At 44.3% G+C, this 18287-nt stretch overlaps 1 protein-coding gene across 2 annotated transcripts in view; it reads left to right on the forward strand.

The window, feature by feature from the left end:
* The first annotated feature begins 330 nt into the window (after positions 1-330).
* Positions 331-18287, forward strand: part of ATP6V1H (ATPase H+ transporting V1 subunit H) — a 47415-nt gene continuing 29458 nt past the window's right edge. Inside the window, exons 1-7 of one of the 2 annotated variants that reach the window (XM_005891992.3) lie at positions 332-519; positions 2781-2927; positions 4155-4257; positions 5208-5297; positions 7407-7520; positions 8541-8645; positions 11406-11459. In XM_005891992.3, coding sequence (XP_005892054.2) covers positions 2815-2927; positions 4155-4257; positions 5208-5297; positions 7407-7520; positions 8541-8645; positions 11406-11459 — 579 coding nt within the window. In that variant the 5' untranslated portion in view covers positions 332-519; positions 2781-2814. Of the gene's footprint in view, positions 520-2780; positions 2928-4154; positions 4258-5207; positions 5298-7406; positions 7521-8540; positions 8646-11405; positions 11460-18287 lie in introns of both variants that reach the window. The other variant, XM_070382406.1, reaches the window with a different exon arrangement.

The following is an 18287-nucleotide window of genomic DNA, read 5'->3' on the forward strand; positions in this document are numbered from 1 at the left end:
AAAATCTGACATTTGGGATCTATGTCTCAGCATATGTTTCATAACTGAGACTCGTTTTAAGAACACCTGATTCGCTGATTTGTCAAATCCAAGTGAAAGTTAACCGACTTCAAAGCTCTAAATTAACCTTTTCGGAATGACGGTTACGATAGTGATCAATGAGCTTTGGCCCAGTTCTTCGCTTCTGGCGCCCACCGGCCCTGTCCCGGGGACTGCCGGGTGTCCGGGTGGGGAGAGTCCCTGCATGCCTCGTAAGCGAAGGGCGCTCCGGGAGCCGTTTTGGGCCCTCCCGGCTTCCACCTTCCGCGAGGTCACGTGCTCCGTCTCACGTGACCGGCACTCCTGTCATTCCGCCGCTGCCGCTCCGGGTTCCTCCAGCCTATTCCGTCCTCAACGTCTCCTCTGTGCGGGACCGCCCCCGCCGCCGCCGCCGCTGCCGCCCAGTCCTCCGGACCGGGAGGACCCCCGACTCGGCTGTGACTCGGCGCCCGGACCGCTGCGTCCTCCTGCCTCTTCTGGGTGCGTCGGGGGGTCCCGCGGTTCGCGGGGTGAGGCTGCTCTCGGGTCGTTCTGGCTGCGGCCCCGGCCCTGAGAGCCTGCGGTTTCTCCGCGTCCCTGGCGCGCGCTGGCTTCCTCCTCTGCCCAGGCGCCCCCGGCCCTCCTCCGGCCCCGGGTTCCCAGGTGTCTTTCCTTCCCGGCCTCAGCGGCGTTTGCGGAACCGCAGAGCCTCCCCCGCAGGGTAGGGCAGGGTAGAGCGTGGACGGGCGAGAGATGCTTTCCCCGGGTCGGGGCCGCGGCTGTGGCCGGCGCAGGGTTCGGGTTGTCCAGGGCCTAGGTGACCGCCCGCCCGCAGGCACCGTCGCCCGCCGCGGGAGGGCCCGCCGAGGCTGGGCCGTCTCGATTCCGCGGTCCCAGTTTGGCCCGGGCGGAGCCTGTTTATGCTTGGCCCCGGCCGGTCCGCAGTGCCTCTCTTTGTTTAGACAGCAAATCCTCAGATGTAGAGATTCCTTCCAGACTGACTTAAGGTCATTGGGACCCTGGAGAAGAATTTGGGTTGTGGTTTTAGCTTGTTTTTGGTCATAACTAACTGTGAGCTTTTATTTTGTAAACTGCATCTTATATTTTGTGTCGTGATACAAGCAGGCTTAAGCTTTTATCTTTAAGTTTAGGAGTGAGAATTACTTAAAACCCATTTTTGTGCATTCATATTATCAGATCAGTCTCCCATTGTTGACTGAGCCTAAAATGTATCTCTGTTTCAAAAAATTCTCTCAATACTGATTTTGAAACTGCTATTTTGATTGAAAAAAGAAAGCTCTGCCTTCTAAGAGATCTTACATTCCCATTTTGAATGTTTTAATTTGAATAAAGTTGTAAAAAGACATGTAGATTTTTCATGTCACTTTAAAATGGTGCTTAGTAAATGTAAAGAAAATAGTTGGTTGTATCTATATTATGCAAGTTCTTATTTTTAAGTCTATCTCAACCGTATATCGGAGAAGGCAATGGCACCCCACTCCAGTACTCTTGCCTGGAAAATCCCATGGACAGAGGACTCTGGTGGGCTGCAGCCCATGGGGTTGCACAGAGTCGGACACAACTCAAGCGACTTAGCAGCAGCAGCAGCAACTGTATACATTTAAAATACTTTCTTATCTTGTATGCCTATTCTAGTAAGTATGATTTCTGAATTCAGTATCTTATGAAAGTGAAAGTCGCTCAGTCCTATCCGGCTTTTTGTGACCCCATGGACTATACAGTCCATGGAATTCTCCAGGCTAGAGTACTGGAGTGGGTAGCCTTTCCCTTCTCCAGGGCATCTTCCCAACCCAGGGATAAAACCCAGGTTTTGCGTATTGCAGGCGGATTCTTTACCATCTGAGCCAGGAGGGAAGCCCAATATCTTATGATTACTTTTAAAATCTTACTGCGGTATTAGTGCCAACAAATGGAAAACATTTCCTGGAAAAGTGAAAACTTATAGAGAACACGTCTATGGAGTAGTGCATAACTGGACAAGATTTGAAATATTAATGATGTTAATGTTTAGGCTTTTTATTTTTATTTATTTTTATTTTAATATATTTTATTAAGGGCTATAAAAATATCCAGAAAGATAAATAAATGTGATGCAATGGTATATGGCCTAATATGAAGAACTTGTTTTCACTGCATTGTTTTCCTTCACAATGGCCTTCAAATCACAGGAGGCAGTTATTCCATGCCATTTTCTCTTCTTTTATTACACACTGCAGAATTTCTGAATCAGTATCCCGCCCTCGATCTTCTCATTTATAAATCAAATTCATTTTCAATCCATTGTTTAGAGGGAGCGTATTTTTTTCTGTTCCACAAAGAGGACTTTTTTCACTACTGGATCATAATGGAGTAGAGTCAGTTTCTCCCATAGTCGGCTTCTCTTAGTGTTGAAGGAAAAACCTGTTCCAGCTTGGCTCACCATTTTCACCAGAATTGTTTTTGACTTGCTCTTGGCAACTTGAGAACTCGAAATGAGTGAATTAAAAATTCTGAAGTTTTCTCAGTTAGAACGTCCAGAGATTCTGCTGACACACCAGTACAGAGGGCGAGGGAGAGTCCCACTTCTGCCAGCCAGATTCTACCATCTGAATGAGCCCCAGCGGACCTGTTTAGGCTTTTTAATGTTTGAGATGAATGCTCCTAGAGATTATGGTGATAATGATGCTATTGATGATATAGTAGCAGTTGTTAAAAAACAATCACACCTTGTATTCTGGTTTTGCCTTGCATGCAAATTGAAGATCGGTAGAAGAACAGTCAAGATCATAAGTTTAGATGACCAAGATGGATATTCGGGGCGCTGTGGATGCTGCTGTTCCCACCAACATCATTGCCGCCAAGGCTGCGGAAGTCCGTGCGAACAAAGTGAACTGGCAGTCCTACCTGCAGTAAGTGCTGGTTTGCAGTGAATCAGGGCTGTCATGTGCCTGTGCTTCGGCCTTCTTCATGGTCATGCTTCTGTGAGAGGAACACTGGAAAAAGCCTAACAAATGTGGAAGAAAACACTTCCTCCTTAGAACTGTTAGCTGTCACCCAGCTTAGTGTGATGGAAACAGCTTGGGGCTCCAGTGGGTAGGCTGTGCTGCTCACAGTGCTTAAATTTTTTTTTTTTTAATATATGTATTTATTTTTGGCTGTGCTTGGTCTGTATCGCTTTGCTTGCATCCAGCAGGGGCTACTCTCCAGTTACAGTGCACGGGCTTCTCATTGCAGTGGCTTCTCTTATTATGGAACACGGGCTGTAGAGTGTGAGGGCTCAGTAGTTGTGGTGCACTGACTTAGCTGCCTTGTGTCATGTGGGATCTTCCTGGACCAGGGATCGAACTGGTGTCCCCTGCATTGGCAGGTGGATTCTCTACCACTAGATCACCAGGGAAGCCCTTCATAAAGGTTTTAATTTGTCAACTGACTTAAAAAGGACTTTTGAGGTGTTAGGTAGAACTGCCTTTTAGATTCATAGTTTGACCAGGTGAAAGGAGTAAATGTGCAGTGAGATGTGCGCTTGACAGAACTGCAGGGTCAGAGGGGCATGGAGGAGGGTGGAATTGGAAGCAGGAAGCCTATTGGGTTGTGCCCATGGGGCTGAACCACCCCCAAGGGGCATGAAAGAGGGTGTGATTGGAAGCCAGAAGCCTGCTGGGCTGTGGCCAGGGGACTGAGCCCTCTGAGAGGCAGGGACGTGGGGAGCAGAGTGAAGTCAGGAGGAAGAATTGTCAGGACTGCCTGACCGGGCTGGCTGTCACAGAAGGGGCCAGAGCTGCTGACCTGTTAGGTTGGCTTGGGTGGGGACAGGCTGAGACTGGCTAGTGCCTAGAGGTGGTATTTTATTGAGTTTCGGGGGACCAGGCCTGTGCTGACCACCTCATGTGAATTGTTTCATCATCAGTCCAGCCCCTTAAAGACAATGTGGTTCTTGTTTGCATCCTGTGGGTCAGTGAGCTCAGGTCCTGGGAGGCCCCTGAGCAGGAGGTGGTACAGCTAAGCTCTGAAGACAGGTCTGTGGGTGCTGGGCCTGGGGTCAGCACTCGCAGAGAGAGGAGAGAAGCATTCTGTATCACTAGCTCATAGGGACCCTTCAGTCCTTACTGAACAGAAACCTCCTTCTCTCTTTCTAGGGGGCAGATGATTTCTTCTGAAGACTGCGAGTTCATTCAAAGATTTGAGATGAAAAGAAGTCCTGAGGAGAAGCAGGAGATGCTTCAGACTGAAGGCAGTCAGGTGATTGGTACAGATAGCAGACCACGAGCCCTGCCCTGGGTCATTAGACATTCTAGAGATTTTCTCAGTGATTCTTTGACATTCCTCTTAAGCAGGTGTCATAGTTTTACTAAAAATTCTCTTTTATTGGAAGGCATTTGAGTGATTTCTAGTTTTCTTTGTTAATTTTGGAAAAAATGTCGTACTGAGTGTGTATATATTCCTCCATCCTTTCCGGCATTTTCTGAAACTTTTTTTTTTTTTTAAATAGAGTAGATTCCTGGCATGGAAATTACTGTTTCAAAGTATACAGTATTTTCAAAGTTGCTTAACATTTTTTTTTTTTTAAAGAAAATTCTTTGTCTACTCTGTATTCTCACTAGAACAACATCTAACTCTGCCACCCATCAGATTTTCTGATATGGGGCCCTGATGGGCTGAAGGATCTGTCGTACAGGCTAGCCCAAATGTACAATCCTGGGAAGTGTGGGAGGAGGCATGTAACGAGTGCCAGTCTTGTTGAATTCTAGAGCGATCGTGACTCAGTTCTTAAATTGTAGGATGGAAACTTCTGATTGCAGCACCTGAACTGAATTCCTGTACTTTTGCTGCTTTGGTATTCTGCTTCCCCGTAAATGTATAAGCCTTCCCAAAAGACCAAAAAAACCCAAACATCAAAACAAAAATTTAAAATTAGATTGTCTATGTAACTTCTTCTTTATGGTATCAAGCATTGATGATGGCTAGGTCTGTCTGTTTTAAAATAGTAAACATTTGATGTGATTAAAAATTATAAAAAATCTGATGTGAGTATGGCCCTCCTGTACTTGGTCACATATGTGTGAAAGGATGCATTTTCTATAACTGCGTCCTCATTTAGGCAAGAGAATAATATTTTACTGAAATTCCATTAGAGCGTTGTATCTGCAGTTGAAAACAGTGATTAATGTTCATTTTTTTTTTTTTTTTAGTGTGCTAAGACATTTATAAATCTGATGACTCATATTTCCAAAGAGCAGACAGTTCAGTACATACTCACCTTGGTGGATGATACACTGCAGGTGGGTGTCTTCCTCAGCAGACATGTTCGGTCCTCACCTTGTTGTGTTTTCCCAGGAGTAGCATTTCTGTAAGGTTTCACTTAAGCACTTGTTCGCTTTCAGGGTGTGATGGTGTGTTTTTCTTCACTGTGGGAGTTGTTGTTTGCTTATCATGGTGAAGACGGGGCTGTCCCCACACTGCACACTGGCTGCTGTTGTGGTTTGCAGGATGTTGGGGGACTGGTGTGTCTCTTTTCCACATTTCCTCTGAGTTCTGTGCTGAACACAGCAGGGCTTGATGTACCCCCACAGGCTTTCTGGATGCTCGGCGTACTCACAGATGACATGGCTCCTTCTCCTTTAGTCTTTCTGCAGATTTCAGCATCCCTGTGTCCTGGTCCAGTGCCGGCTACTGGGAGCTCAGTGCTGACTGTAGGCAAGGTGTTTGCCCTCAGAAGCACAGTGTGTTTGGAGAACATTTTGCTCATCATTTGGGACCTTTCCAGTAGCTTACAGTTTCTATTTACTGCTCTGTTGTCCCTCAATACAGAGACTCCCTTATTCACAGTATTGTATTTTTACACCCGAGTATAATCTAGGTTTAGATTGTTGGCATCCAGAGTCATCTTTTTTGAAACAGGCCAACTGGCTACAAAATCCATGGCCTGTCGACGTTAATCATGACCTACTTGAACTTACAGTTTTTTGATGAAGTCATTACCATGACTATTGAAGTTATTACTCTAGACTCTAATGATGTGTTAGTGAAGGAGATGGTTTTCTACTTTTCAAATACATAACTGCTGCTACTGCTGCTGCTAAGTCGCTTCAGTCGTGTCCGACTCTGTGTGACCCCATAGACAGCAGCCCACCAGGCTCCCTGTCCCTGGGATTCTCCAGGCAAGAACACTGGAGTGGGTTGCCGTTTCCTTCTCCAATGCATGAGAGTGAAAAGTGAAAGTAAAGTCGCTCAGTCGTGTCCGACTCTTAGCGACCCCATGGACTGCAGCCCACCAGCCTCCTCCGTCCGTGGGATTTTCCAGACAAGAGTACTGGAGTGGGGTGCCATTGCCTTCTCCACATAACTGCTAGTATAAACCAAAATGAAAATCCTTGGGGATTTCCCTGGTGGTCCAGTGTCTCCCAGTGCAGGGGGCATGGATTCTATCCCTGGTCAGGGAACTAAACTCCCAAATGCTGCAACTAAGACCTAGTGCGGCCAAGTGAATACATATTAAAAAAACACATTGCATATATTTATTTTGGCCCCGCTGTGCAACATGTGGGTTCCTAGTTCCCCAACAAGGGTTCTGACCTGAGTACCCTGCATTGGAAGCACAGAATCTTAACTACTGAGTCACCAGGGAAGTCTCAAAACCATTGCATTTAAAAAGATTTAAATATTGATCTGAGAATTAGAATGACTGTTTATGTGTTTATTTGCGTCGTTGCCAAATATTGCTTCTTAACCACTGTATTCACTTAGTGAATCAGGTAGTGGATTTCAGCCATCGATACACAGAGAACATTTCAGTGAGAGGTAGAGCTTGTATTATTTGAACTGAGAAACTAAGCATTAATTGTTCCTCAGATCTGTCTGCTGGTATATGCTGGTTTTTGCTATCTGCATCTGCCCTGATTTTTCTAACACAGCATGCTAGGAGTAACCGTGAACATTCAAGATTTCTTTAATTCCTTGTTTCCCCTGCCTGCCTGGAAGTAGCTTGAGGTGCTTCCTTCGGATCCTTCCATCTAGAGCTAAATTGGCATCTTTCTGCCTCCTACCGACTTTGTTTGTGTGGATGGAGGGTGAAGGTGTCCGGACAGCGCTGGGAGGGGCAGGTCAGGAGCAGGGCAGGCTGAGGAGAAGTGTAGCTAGGGGTGCTCCACCTGCAGGCATCTGTTAGCATGGCTTACTACATTTAAATTAATCATAATACATTAGAGGTGATTTTTATTTAAAGACGTCTACCCCTGACCCCATCACCACCCACTGCTCCACTGTAATAATAATGGGGGGACAGATCTCACACAGACTGGAAAAAACACACGAGGGAAGGCTGAGAAGCAGTGCATAATTGTCGTGTTCTTTAACAAAATGCATTCTGATCAGTGATTGTTCTTTCTAAGGAAAATCACCAGCGTGTTAGCATTTTCTTTGACTATGCTAAACGTAGCAAGAACACTGCCTGGTCCTACTTCCTTCCGATGCTGAATCGCCAGGATCTCTTTACTGTTCATATGGTGAGTTTTGAATTGATCACGTTTCTGATTTCAGGAAGAACACCAGTCAGGATTAGGTGACCTCCCAGTTGCCAGAGGAGTGGCTGCTCTGACACTGACTTTTCAGAGCTCCATTTCCTTATTGGTGGTTAGTGACAGGGGTGTTAGGGGTGGGGGGTCAGGGGGTGGGAATGGGGCTGGGAGCTCAGAGGAGGCAGGATTGCCCTGATACAGTTCAGATTTTGCAGAGCATTCCATGATTTTATTGACATAAAAGCCTGGAATTTGAAACACTGACTTGCTTATCAAAAGTACTCAAAGAATGAAGTAGTATTTTATACTGCCTTTTCCCCCCCGTCTGTATCTGTCAATTTTCAGGTTTATTGATGTGTAACTGGCAAAACTGTAAGATACTTGAAGTATACAACATGATGATTTGATAAACATATAGTGCCTATTTAATTAAAAAATTCATGATTCGTTTTATAGCTTGAAGAAAATTGAGAAGTTTTTGATTGAGGAGAAAAGAGTATTTGTTTCTATTGCAAGAAATGACTATTTCATACCCAGGATATATTTTAAATGACTATTTCATACCCAGGATATATTTTATATCAAGATATAGATATTTAAGTGTGAGACTTGCAGGGGCTTGAATGAGTGAGGTGGTGCTGGCAATGTGTTGTGGAGCTGGCTCAGGACTTTGGCAAGTGGTTTTGTGAGAGTCTCTAAGGACTTTTGTGTTCTTTTGATCTTTGCTGGTCTTGTAATGAATCCCAGTCTTACTTTTGAAACTCAGAATAATGTAAGGAATGTCCTGAAATTCTTAACATACAACTGATTTTGGTTCACTTTAATGAAAATATTTAAAACTATATTTGACCTCATTAAAATATTTTAAAAAATGAAATATTATCTGTTATGTTGGGACAAAGTTGAGAGCTAAAAGAAGTCATGCTGCAAAATGGTTACAAGTCCTCTTTTTTAGGGTTGATGTTGTGATTTTTAGAATAATATTCAAATGCAGTTCTTGTTTTTCAGGCAGCAAGAATTATTGCCAAGTTAGCAGCTTGGGGAAAAGAACTGATGGAAGGCAGCGACTTGAATTACTATTTCAATTGGATAAAGACTCAACTGAGTTCACAGGTAAGAGACACTCCTCTTAGTATTCTTAAAAGAATATAGCATCCAGTTCTCTAAAGCTACTTAAGATATTTATGTGAAGTTGCAGAAATTCTGTGCTAAACTAGAGCCATCTTGAACTGTTTGACTCAGCCATGCTGCTCACAGGTCTGATAGGGGCTTTACCTTTTCTGTCTTTGACTGGCTTCCACTCAGACCTTCCTGTCTCTTCTGCCACTCGGGATTTTCCCATCACGCATTTCTGTGAGTGGGGAGGATTGCCCTTTCCAGAAGGCGGCTGCCAAGGTCATATGGATTGGGAGATCACACAACTTCAAAAGACACACTCTGGGTGGCCCGGGGCCGCTGTCTCTAGCTTGAGATGCTGTCTCACGCAGCAGCTGCCTCTCTGGATCGCAGCAGCTGCCTCTCTGGATCCTACCATGTCCTCCTGGGATTGAGTTTACAGCCACAGGGAAATAGGTGGCCTGCTTGCAGGCTGTCTCGCTGCTATCAGGCCTCTTGAACCTTGCTGCTCTGTGAAGGAAGACAGCTCGCGGGTGTGATAGCTGGCAGATAACAAGTTGTCCCTTTTGTCTTCGTGGTTCTCTGGAGCGGGACAGGTGACCAGACACTTCCAGGGGCTGAGCTGAGGGTTTCTTTCCTTCTGGGGGTCCAGTGAGCAAGTGTGAGGTGGTAAGGGGGCATGGAGGGAGTAGCCTCAAGGGAGGAGTGAGCCGAACTGGGTGGGGAGGAGATCTGTGGAAGGACAGGTAGGAGAGGGGGTGGAGTGTGTGGCAGGGTGGGTGACAGCAAGGGTGAGACCGGGAGAAGCATTGCTGGTAGGTGTGGTGGTGACAGTGTTAGATCACAAATAAAGGTCTACTTGAAATAAAGTTTTGGAAAGGTGTCATTTAGACTTTAGGTGGCCTTATGATCTTAATAGATTTTAATTCGAAGCATGAGAGAGACACCATGACATTTTACTTGGATTTATTTTTGTCTTATCCTCCCTTGCCTTCGTTTGGGTGGGGGTGGTGGAGCCTCATAGTCTTTTCTGTTTGGACAGGGAGATTCTGAAGTGTCTTGAACAAAATCAGTTATTTTCTCTGTCAATAGCATACATTTTTACAGGTTTTGGGCTTAATTTTTAAAAGTATTTTTACACGAGCCCCAGGTTTGCAGATTTTATAGAATTGTTGAGGGATTTCAAAAAGAAGATATTTAGAAAGTGAAAAATAGTTATGTGAAGATAAGGTTTAAAATTCTTGAGTGTGTACCATTTGGGATCAGAATGTTTAATTACATAGGTAATCCCCCATCCCCATTTCCCCCCCCCTATTTTGAGGTTAGTTCTCCCTTTGAGCAGGCATCATCTTGCTTTGGGGTCAGCTGTGAGGCCGTGTGGTAGCTGGACTCTTAAAACCAGAGTGGGTAGCAGAGACTGCATGCTGTTGTGTGCTTCCAGCACGCTGGGTCGTTTCAGCTTAGACTTCTCCTCATGGGAGTAAGGTTTGTGTTGTGCCTCACAGGCGATCTGCCCCTGTTAGCACCATTAGCTGCGGTTGTAACCGTGGCCAGCAGTTGGAGGGATATTCCGCTAGTCTCTAGTAGAAGCAGGTATTTCAGTGTTTGGAACAATTTTCATCAGACCCGAGCTTCTTGTTGTGAGGTGGATGTTCTTAGAGACCTTTCTGTGTCTTTCCAACGTGCTGGCTCTCTTTTTAATTGCCAACTCTCTGGCCTTGTTCAGGTCTAGCTTCTCTGCTTTGCACATTGTGCTCCAGGGAGAATTTTCGGCCCGTGTGCTCTGAGTCTGGTCACTACTTCTGCTGGGCCCGGCTTCTGCCTCTTGCTATGGGCAAACACTCCTCCCCCAGCCTCTGGTCAGGAGTCAATTACAGGCCTCTTGTCTGAGGAATGAAGTGTTGGCTGGTTCGGGATTTTTTTTCTTCTTTGCTTAAATGCCACGTGATAACACTGTCTCTCCGAGGTCTCTTTTTCTCCGTCATAAGCATTTTCTCTCTCATACAAAAGGACCACACTTTCATGATTTTAATAAAAATAAACTTTTAAAAGTCTGAATTAGGTGCAAATTTGAATATTTTGTTTTTCGACTTCACAGTGACATTTAGGAGCCTTTTTGCTGATAGTTTGAGCGTTAATTATACTTGTGTTATAGCGGCTCATGCCTGGCACTTAGAAAATAATAGTTGTTGAATAAAACAAAATAAAAATTTCCTTGCAGAAATTCATTATCAGTTTTCTCTTGCATACTCAGCTTCTGACTTTCTACTTTAAATTTCTTTTGCCCATTCCTGTTTAACATGTGAGGTTCTGATTGTCATTATAGTGTGTTAGCCTTGCTGTGAATAGCCTCATCTTTGAGTCCCGCATAGTATCTTTCCATCATCAGACACTCGTTTTGAAAGCTTCGAAGCAGAACACAGTGTAGATAGTTGGGCTTAAGACACTGTCTTATTGGAAAAACAGTTCAGGCAGTAAATCCTGAGACTTGGAAATTTTGCACCAGCTTCACTTAAATAATTTAGCTGGAACTTAGTATTCAGTTTATTATTTTAAGATAATTTAGGATAACTTACTGATTAAGATATCTGGAAGAATGTAATGATGTTTAGAATATTTCATGTATCCCCATGCTTTTTATTAGTTGATGATACTCCATTAAATAGGACTAGGAAAATAATGATAAAATTAGTAAGCTGATAAAGTAGGATAAGAGTAAAAACAAAACTAAGTAATGAGTTATTTATTTCATAATAGAAACTGCGTGGTAGCGGTGTCGCTGCTGAAACAGGAACAGTCTCTTCAAGCGATGTAAGTATACTCCCTCTTCATTCACTGGCCTCCTCACGCCCCAAGCATAAGTTACTTTGAGTTGTAGACAGTTAGCATCCCCTGGATGTAAATCCACGGATTTGGTGCCGCCTCCACTTCGGTTAGTGGAGTCTTGAACGCTGTGCATGAGCCTTCCTAGGCTGGGGGGTCACGTTCTGCTGTCTCTGGATGTGGGACGCCCTCTTCCTGTTGCGTTCCCCTTCAGGTGGCTGTATCTTGGGCCTAAGACTCAGAGAGACTCAGAGTGAGTTCACCAGAGCTGCTGTCTTCAGGCCATAATGTCTGACAGATCTGCGAGCCCTGTGCCAGGCAGCTGGAGACAGTTCAGTTCCCTGCTGGTCCAAAGACTCACTACTTGCCCTTGTTGCTCAGGATTTTCTAGAGGCCTATGGTGGGGGCAAATCCCCCCTTTTCAGGCCAGACATGCCCCACATTTCTGTAGAGCCCAAAGGTTAAATGTTAAAACTAATCATATCTCCCCAAATTCCTTTCCTGGTTAGAATAATCTCCCCTGCTTGGGAATGGTTTGATTTCACTGTATTCAGAAGAGTTTAAGAATTGGCAATAAATGTGGACAAGTAGAAGCTGGCATGATTAGTGCCAGTGGAGAGAGAGGTGGGGAAAGAGTTAAAAATATAGAAGAGTTGTATCTACATTCCCACCTGCCTGTGATAGACCTCAGCCAAGTTGAGGTGGAGCCACGTGGGATCCGTGTTCATAATCTGCAGCAAACACCCCATATGTGTGCTCCCAGACTAGGGAGGGCGACAGAATCCATTTCAGAGCCAAAAGGGGTGCTTCTCTTGGGGCTTGGGTGGAGGGACTTGACCTCTTGACCCTAGCACACTTGGGTGTGTTAGGCCAGAAATTAGCACAAGTCTTCTGAGGTGGAATCAGACAAGGTGTAGAACCAGGTGAGCAGTTTGGGGGCTGGGGAGGGAAGGAGGAGGTAGGCTCCAAGTCTAGATGCTCAACCACGAGCAGATGTTTAAGTTGGGAATCTTTGTCTTATATGACTTGAGTTTTTTCCTATCAGTTTGAAATTTTGAAAAATAGTTTGAAAAATTATCTGGTTAGATTTATTTGTCAAATTTTTAAAAGGTTTTGAATCACACATGTCCATAAACTAAAGTGGTTTTTAAAGGGCCTGGAAGTTATTTAGGCTTGCGCAGTCAGTGGGCTCTGGTCACATGACACCCCTTTCTTTCTCTCCTGTCCGTCATGTGGAACACATGATCCTGTTGACCTGGTGGTGGTCAGTCAAAGTGGGTTGTCTGGTGGACTTGACACATACATCCCAGCAGAGTTAGTAGCATCGATGGTGATTCTGGGTGGAGAGAAGATGGCCTTTGATGTCCAGTCTCTTCCCTTTAGTGTCCTGCACACCTGAACATACTCCCTGTCTCTTCCTGAAGGGTCCTGCTTCTTCAGAAAGCTCTCTGCTTGGAAAGCACATGAGAGAGGGGTATTGTATTAGCACTTCCTTTGACGGTCTCATTTTAGTAGGGGGATCAAAATTGGTAACTGGTATTTATGGAGCTTCTACTATATGCCTAGCACTGTTTCAGTCACCTGGCACTTACATCTCCTTGAATATTCACAGTTCGTCTTTGATGTGGGTCTTACCATAAGCCACATTTCAGGGATGAGCAGTGAGGCTGCTGAAAAGGCACACTGGCTCGCCTAAGGTCATCCACTTGCCCACGGTCATCTGGTCATGGTTGCAAAACCGCCATGGAGACAGAGTCCTTCCCAGAGGGGTTCTAAGACCTGTGGACTGAACCTGGAGCTTTAGACATTCTCCAAGTTGCCTCGCCTACTCAGACTTTTTTTTTTTTTTTTTCTACTCAGACTTTTGAAAAATAGCCATGTTACATCTTAAAATCTGTTTAGGGTTCAGGCAGTGTACAAATGGGGTTGGGTAAACTGCATTCCCTACTGCTGCCACTTGATGTCAGTATAAGACAAACAGGGCACAGCTCTGCACTGCAGTATGAGAAGCATGATGCTACAGTCTTGGCTGCTAAAATGGCACAGAAGTGACATCCTAAGTTATGAGTGGACCCATGAGACATTTTTATTTAAATTATGTTCCATAGATGAGCTCTTCTTAAAATGCATTATGTTGTCTTTACCTGAATGTGACGGTCATAATTGACTTCAGATTTCTCATACTTAGGCTGACTGATCTTCTACAGTCATTCAGCTCTTTGCTGACTCTTGCATGTGGATTATTAGTTTTCTTCGGTTTTTCCGAGGAAATTATATAGCCTTGGCATTGATTGCTGTGCTGATGCCCTGACAGAAAGAGGAACCCTCCAGCCTTTGGAGGAGTTAGAAGAGTCTGGGTATCCTCCCTTTGTCCAGCTTCTTCGATACCTGTGTGCAGGGGAGCAAGGGGACTGCTTGCTCCCATGTCTGGCCATGTCCTTTTCTCTGGCCGTCTCTGCTGTAGACCCAGCTCAGCCCTGGTTATTGCTGGGTGGACGTAGTTTCATTGGCAGTAAGTAACACAGTCAAGTTGCCAGGTTCTCTTGTCACTTACTCTGTCTTGCTGTTTAATATTCTGGAGCAGGTCTGAAGCAGTAGAACTTGCCATGATGATGGAAGTGTTGTTCTTCATATTCTCATTGTCTACTCTGGGAGCCCCTAGCACACATGGCTCCTGAGCCCAGAAATGTGGCAAGTGTGAGTGAGCAGATCAGCTTTCCATTTTATGCAGGCTTTTTGGTTGCTTTGTTTGCAACTTTATCAAAGTATGTTTCTCATACTATATAGTCCTTCCACTTGCATTACAGCAGATTTTCATATATTTACAGGGTTGTACAGCCATTTCCACAATCTAGTTTTGTAGCATTTTCAACACCCCAGGAAGAAACCATGTTCTCATCAACAGTCGCCCCCATCCTAACCCCCTGCCTGCCTCTGGCAAGCACTCACCTGCTTTCTGTCTCTGGACTTGTCTCTTGCAGTCACTTCATGTGAGTGAGTCATGTGATACACAGTTATCTGTGACAGGCTTCTCTCACCTAAAAGTGGAATGTTTTTAGTAACAGCATTTTCGAATAAAAGGGGAAAAGAAACCTTAGCATTTTTTACTTTTGGCCAAATTCCTTAAATTGTATTTTCTGGCAGTTCTGACATCCTTGTTAACGTGAAGTTAGTTTTATAGCTTTGATTCTATTTTAAATTTAAGGCTATGTTTTTTCTTTTTTATAAATTTATTTATTTCATTTTTGGCTGTGCTGGGTCTTCGCTGCTGTGCAAGGGCTCTCTCTTGTGTGTGCAGGCTCCTCGTTGTGGTGCCTCTTGTTGCAGAGCATGGGCTCTAGGGTGCAGGCTTCTGTAGTTGTGGTGTACAGGTTTAGTTGCTCCACAGGATGTGGGGTCTTCCCAGACCAGGGATCGAACCCGGGTCCCCTGCATTGGCAGGAGGATTCTTAACCATTGGGTCACCAAGGAAGCCCAGCTGTGTTTTTAATTTAAGACTTTTCAGTCTTTCAGAGGAGGTAGAGAACTTTCATGATTTGCTTCTTTAATGTCTGTCCATGAGTTTATCAGAGGTGCTGCCCAGTAGCAGATGTAAGTGAGCTGCGTCAGACACTTGGATAGGGCAGGCTTGTTATTAACTCCAGTCCCCTCTCGCTGGTGACTTGTCAAGTCTGTGAGGACCTCAAGAAGTTCATGACCAATTATGTGTCTTTGTGCAGGTTTCCAGAGCATTCCTATTTACCAAAAGCACTTCCTGGATCATTTTCATTGTTCAATTGCCTTTTATTTTCTTGTCATAAAATTAGTATGTTTTAAACATTGAGGATCATTAAAGTATATGCAAAGAATGAATGTTACAAAAAGGAGAACAGATGAGCTATCAGTTTTGCTTTTCTGATCAGATGTTTGGAAGGATTGTGTCCATTCTAGCAATGCAGAAGAAAATTAAATGGTAAAGTATTTCAGTACCAGACTTTCCTTTACATAACATTTGTTACCATGGCTATATATTGTCATAATAAGGTAACTGTGTTCTTGGAATTGCATACAAAGCTGTCATTTATAAAGTAAATCATATTTTCTGAAGTCCACAATAATTTTTCCTTACAATAAAGGATCCCAGTAGTCATGTAATTAAATTACATGACTAAGCAAATTAGATTGAAAGCAGTACTTGAAGGAGATTTATAAATTTGTAAATTAATAGTGAAATTACTTTTTTGGTAAGACTTAAATCTAAGATGATATTATTTTAATTTAGGCATTAATTTAATATAGGTGTTTTATTAACATTGACTGGAAAGTCTCTTTTAATAAGCCAACTTCAAGAGAATTCTTGCACTGTGTGTGTTTTAGTTCCTGAATATGAGGTAATAATAATGATGATGTACATTATAATGTTTTGTGTTTAATGGTAACTGATGTCAGTTCATATTTGAGTAGCAGAGGTTTGTTTTTTAATTTGGTGGGCTGGTATTGCTTTCTTGTATTGATGAGACAACAATTTTGAAGAGTTTCAGTGATATGCCAGAGATAATTTAGCAAAACTTCTGATTGCTAAAGCCTCTCTCCCTCTTTGTCTCCTTTTCTTTCTTTGGTCACTTTTTTTTTCAAGTCATAACTTTTTGGGGAGGAAAAAATTACCCTCTCCTTTTTCTGGGTTATTCTGGCTGGTCAAAGAATTAAATTGACGTGAGACAGAGGAACAGGAGAAAATCAAATTTAATTACATATATTCAGGGTTACGTCATTGTACATGGCTTTTGGTGGATGTAATCACTCATGCCTGGAGCACATGATTTCTCGAATGGAGTTGCCAGGGCACAGGGTACATGTGGATTTAGATCCAGCAGTCCAGTCACTTTTCTAAACCAGTTTTTATATCCGTCAGCAAAGGGAGACAGTTCCAATTTTCTCCTGACACTGACATTGTCCTGCATTACTCTCTAAAGTGGATGTTGTGATAGAAGCAAAAACTACACGTGCACACTTGTGTGTATGTGAGGTGTGCACACTGACTTTTTAGCTCTATGAGAAAAGATTTGTGTCATAGTCATGAAACATTGAGTGCTTTGGGGGTGGGTTAATCACCAGTCCTGGAGGATTTCATCTACAGCTGGCTTCTGGGGTTTATTTTGGTTGGTTGTGTGCTTGATGGGTTCAGCTCTGTGCTTCACTGATGCCACCAGACACACGTGTGTTTCCAGTATCTCTAGACAGCTCTTCTTCTCTGCACTGCAGACTTTTTCTTTTTTTTTAAGTGCCCACGATTGCAAAATTTAGAGGAATATTATCTTTACACTTTCTCTTTTAGTTTGTACTTAAATCCCTGGGTTATGGAGATGGGTGTTGAAAAGCGGTCTGTAAACACTATTGCAGCTCTAGTGTAACTTTGGCACAATGACTCTGCAGTTCCTATGTGTATCTTTTGTTGCCTTCCTGCTTTATCATTCCTCGTTCCTTGAATTATTTTTAATTCTCCAGAATATGGATCTGGGGGTCCCTCTTGAATTCTGCCAGTTGCTGTTTTCCTTAGGTGCCTAATCCACCATAATGTAGGAGAATTCCCATTGTCAGCCATATTGGAGAGTATATTTGATGATCTTTTCTTAAATGTGTTGAGAAGTCAAGTTGCTTTTTCTCTACCAGGGAGGCTTGTGCACATTGTAGCTGGATCTTCGCCTAGCCTGTCACGTGTTAGCTAACGAGATTATCCCACACCCTACGGGATGTGCCCTGTTATTCTCTGACTTTATTGGCGGGAAGCTCACTCAGGGACCTGAGACTTGGAGGTGGCCAAGTATGGCAGGCTGGTCCCAGGGCCTTTGTTCTTAACTGTGATACTCTGTTACTGCCTTTCTTTCCTGGTGGAGGAGTCGATGTTTGAGCCCGTGGGTCAGTTCATCTGGAGAGAGGAGGGGCCAGAGTTCTGGGATGTAACTGGAGGTGGAGGTCTGGTCCTCAATGGGGAAAGTAACTGTTGGACCTGGCACTTGAAGGTCACTGCTAACCCTAGCAGTTGCCATGTTAATGGGCTGGTAAGATGGAAGAGAGGTAAGAACCTGGTGATGGAACTTTCAAGAAACCATCATGTATTAGGAGGAAGAGAGATGCAGAGGTTGGTACCACATTTAGGGATAACATGAAGATGAGAAAGATAGAGTATATTTAGGTGGTGAGTAGAGGAAACCAGCAGACACTGGAGCTACATGTTGCGCTGTGAGGGAGGAGTTGGCTGCAGGCCTCGTGGGGCTGCAGGGCCTGGACAGCAAGCACTGCCCGCCTCTCTGGACGAGAGGCAGGTGGGAATGGCCGTAGATATAGTGCTGTGTGGGGTGTGGTGTTGGCAGCTGAGCGGCTCTCTGGCTGCTGAAATGAGGGAGGAAGGCAGGGCAGGAGGGTGCAGGTGATGGTGGAGGTGACAGCATGGGCATGGCTCTGGGGAGGGCAGAGCGCGTGCGGAGCTGCCCGAGCGCCACGTGCTGCAGGTCTCCAGCAGGGCCTGGATGGCGTCTGTGTGGGAGCAGAGGCGGTGACTCACTGGAGTGATGGAAGGCTGATTATTCTCTTTAAAAATAAGTCATTGAATAATTTTATACATGACACTAATAGGATGATGTGAGAGAAAGCTAAGGAAGTGATATAGTTTCCTTTGTTTAATTGAAGGCGGTCATTCAGTTGTCTGTCAGCATTGCCTTCACTGAAAATAATTTCTGGACTGGTGTTGGACTGCCTCGTGGTGCATCACAGGAGAGAGTGCAGTTTTTGAAGCAACGTTTTTTATCTGCTTGTTTATATGTGAATGCTGAAGCTGTA

The sequence above is a fragment of the Bos mutus genome, chromosome 14 (genome assembly GCF_027580195.1).
Source record: "Bos mutus isolate GX-2022 chromosome 14, NWIPB_WYAK_1.1, whole genome shotgun sequence".
Taxonomy (NCBI): domain Eukaryota; kingdom Metazoa; phylum Chordata; class Mammalia; order Artiodactyla; family Bovidae; genus Bos; species Bos mutus.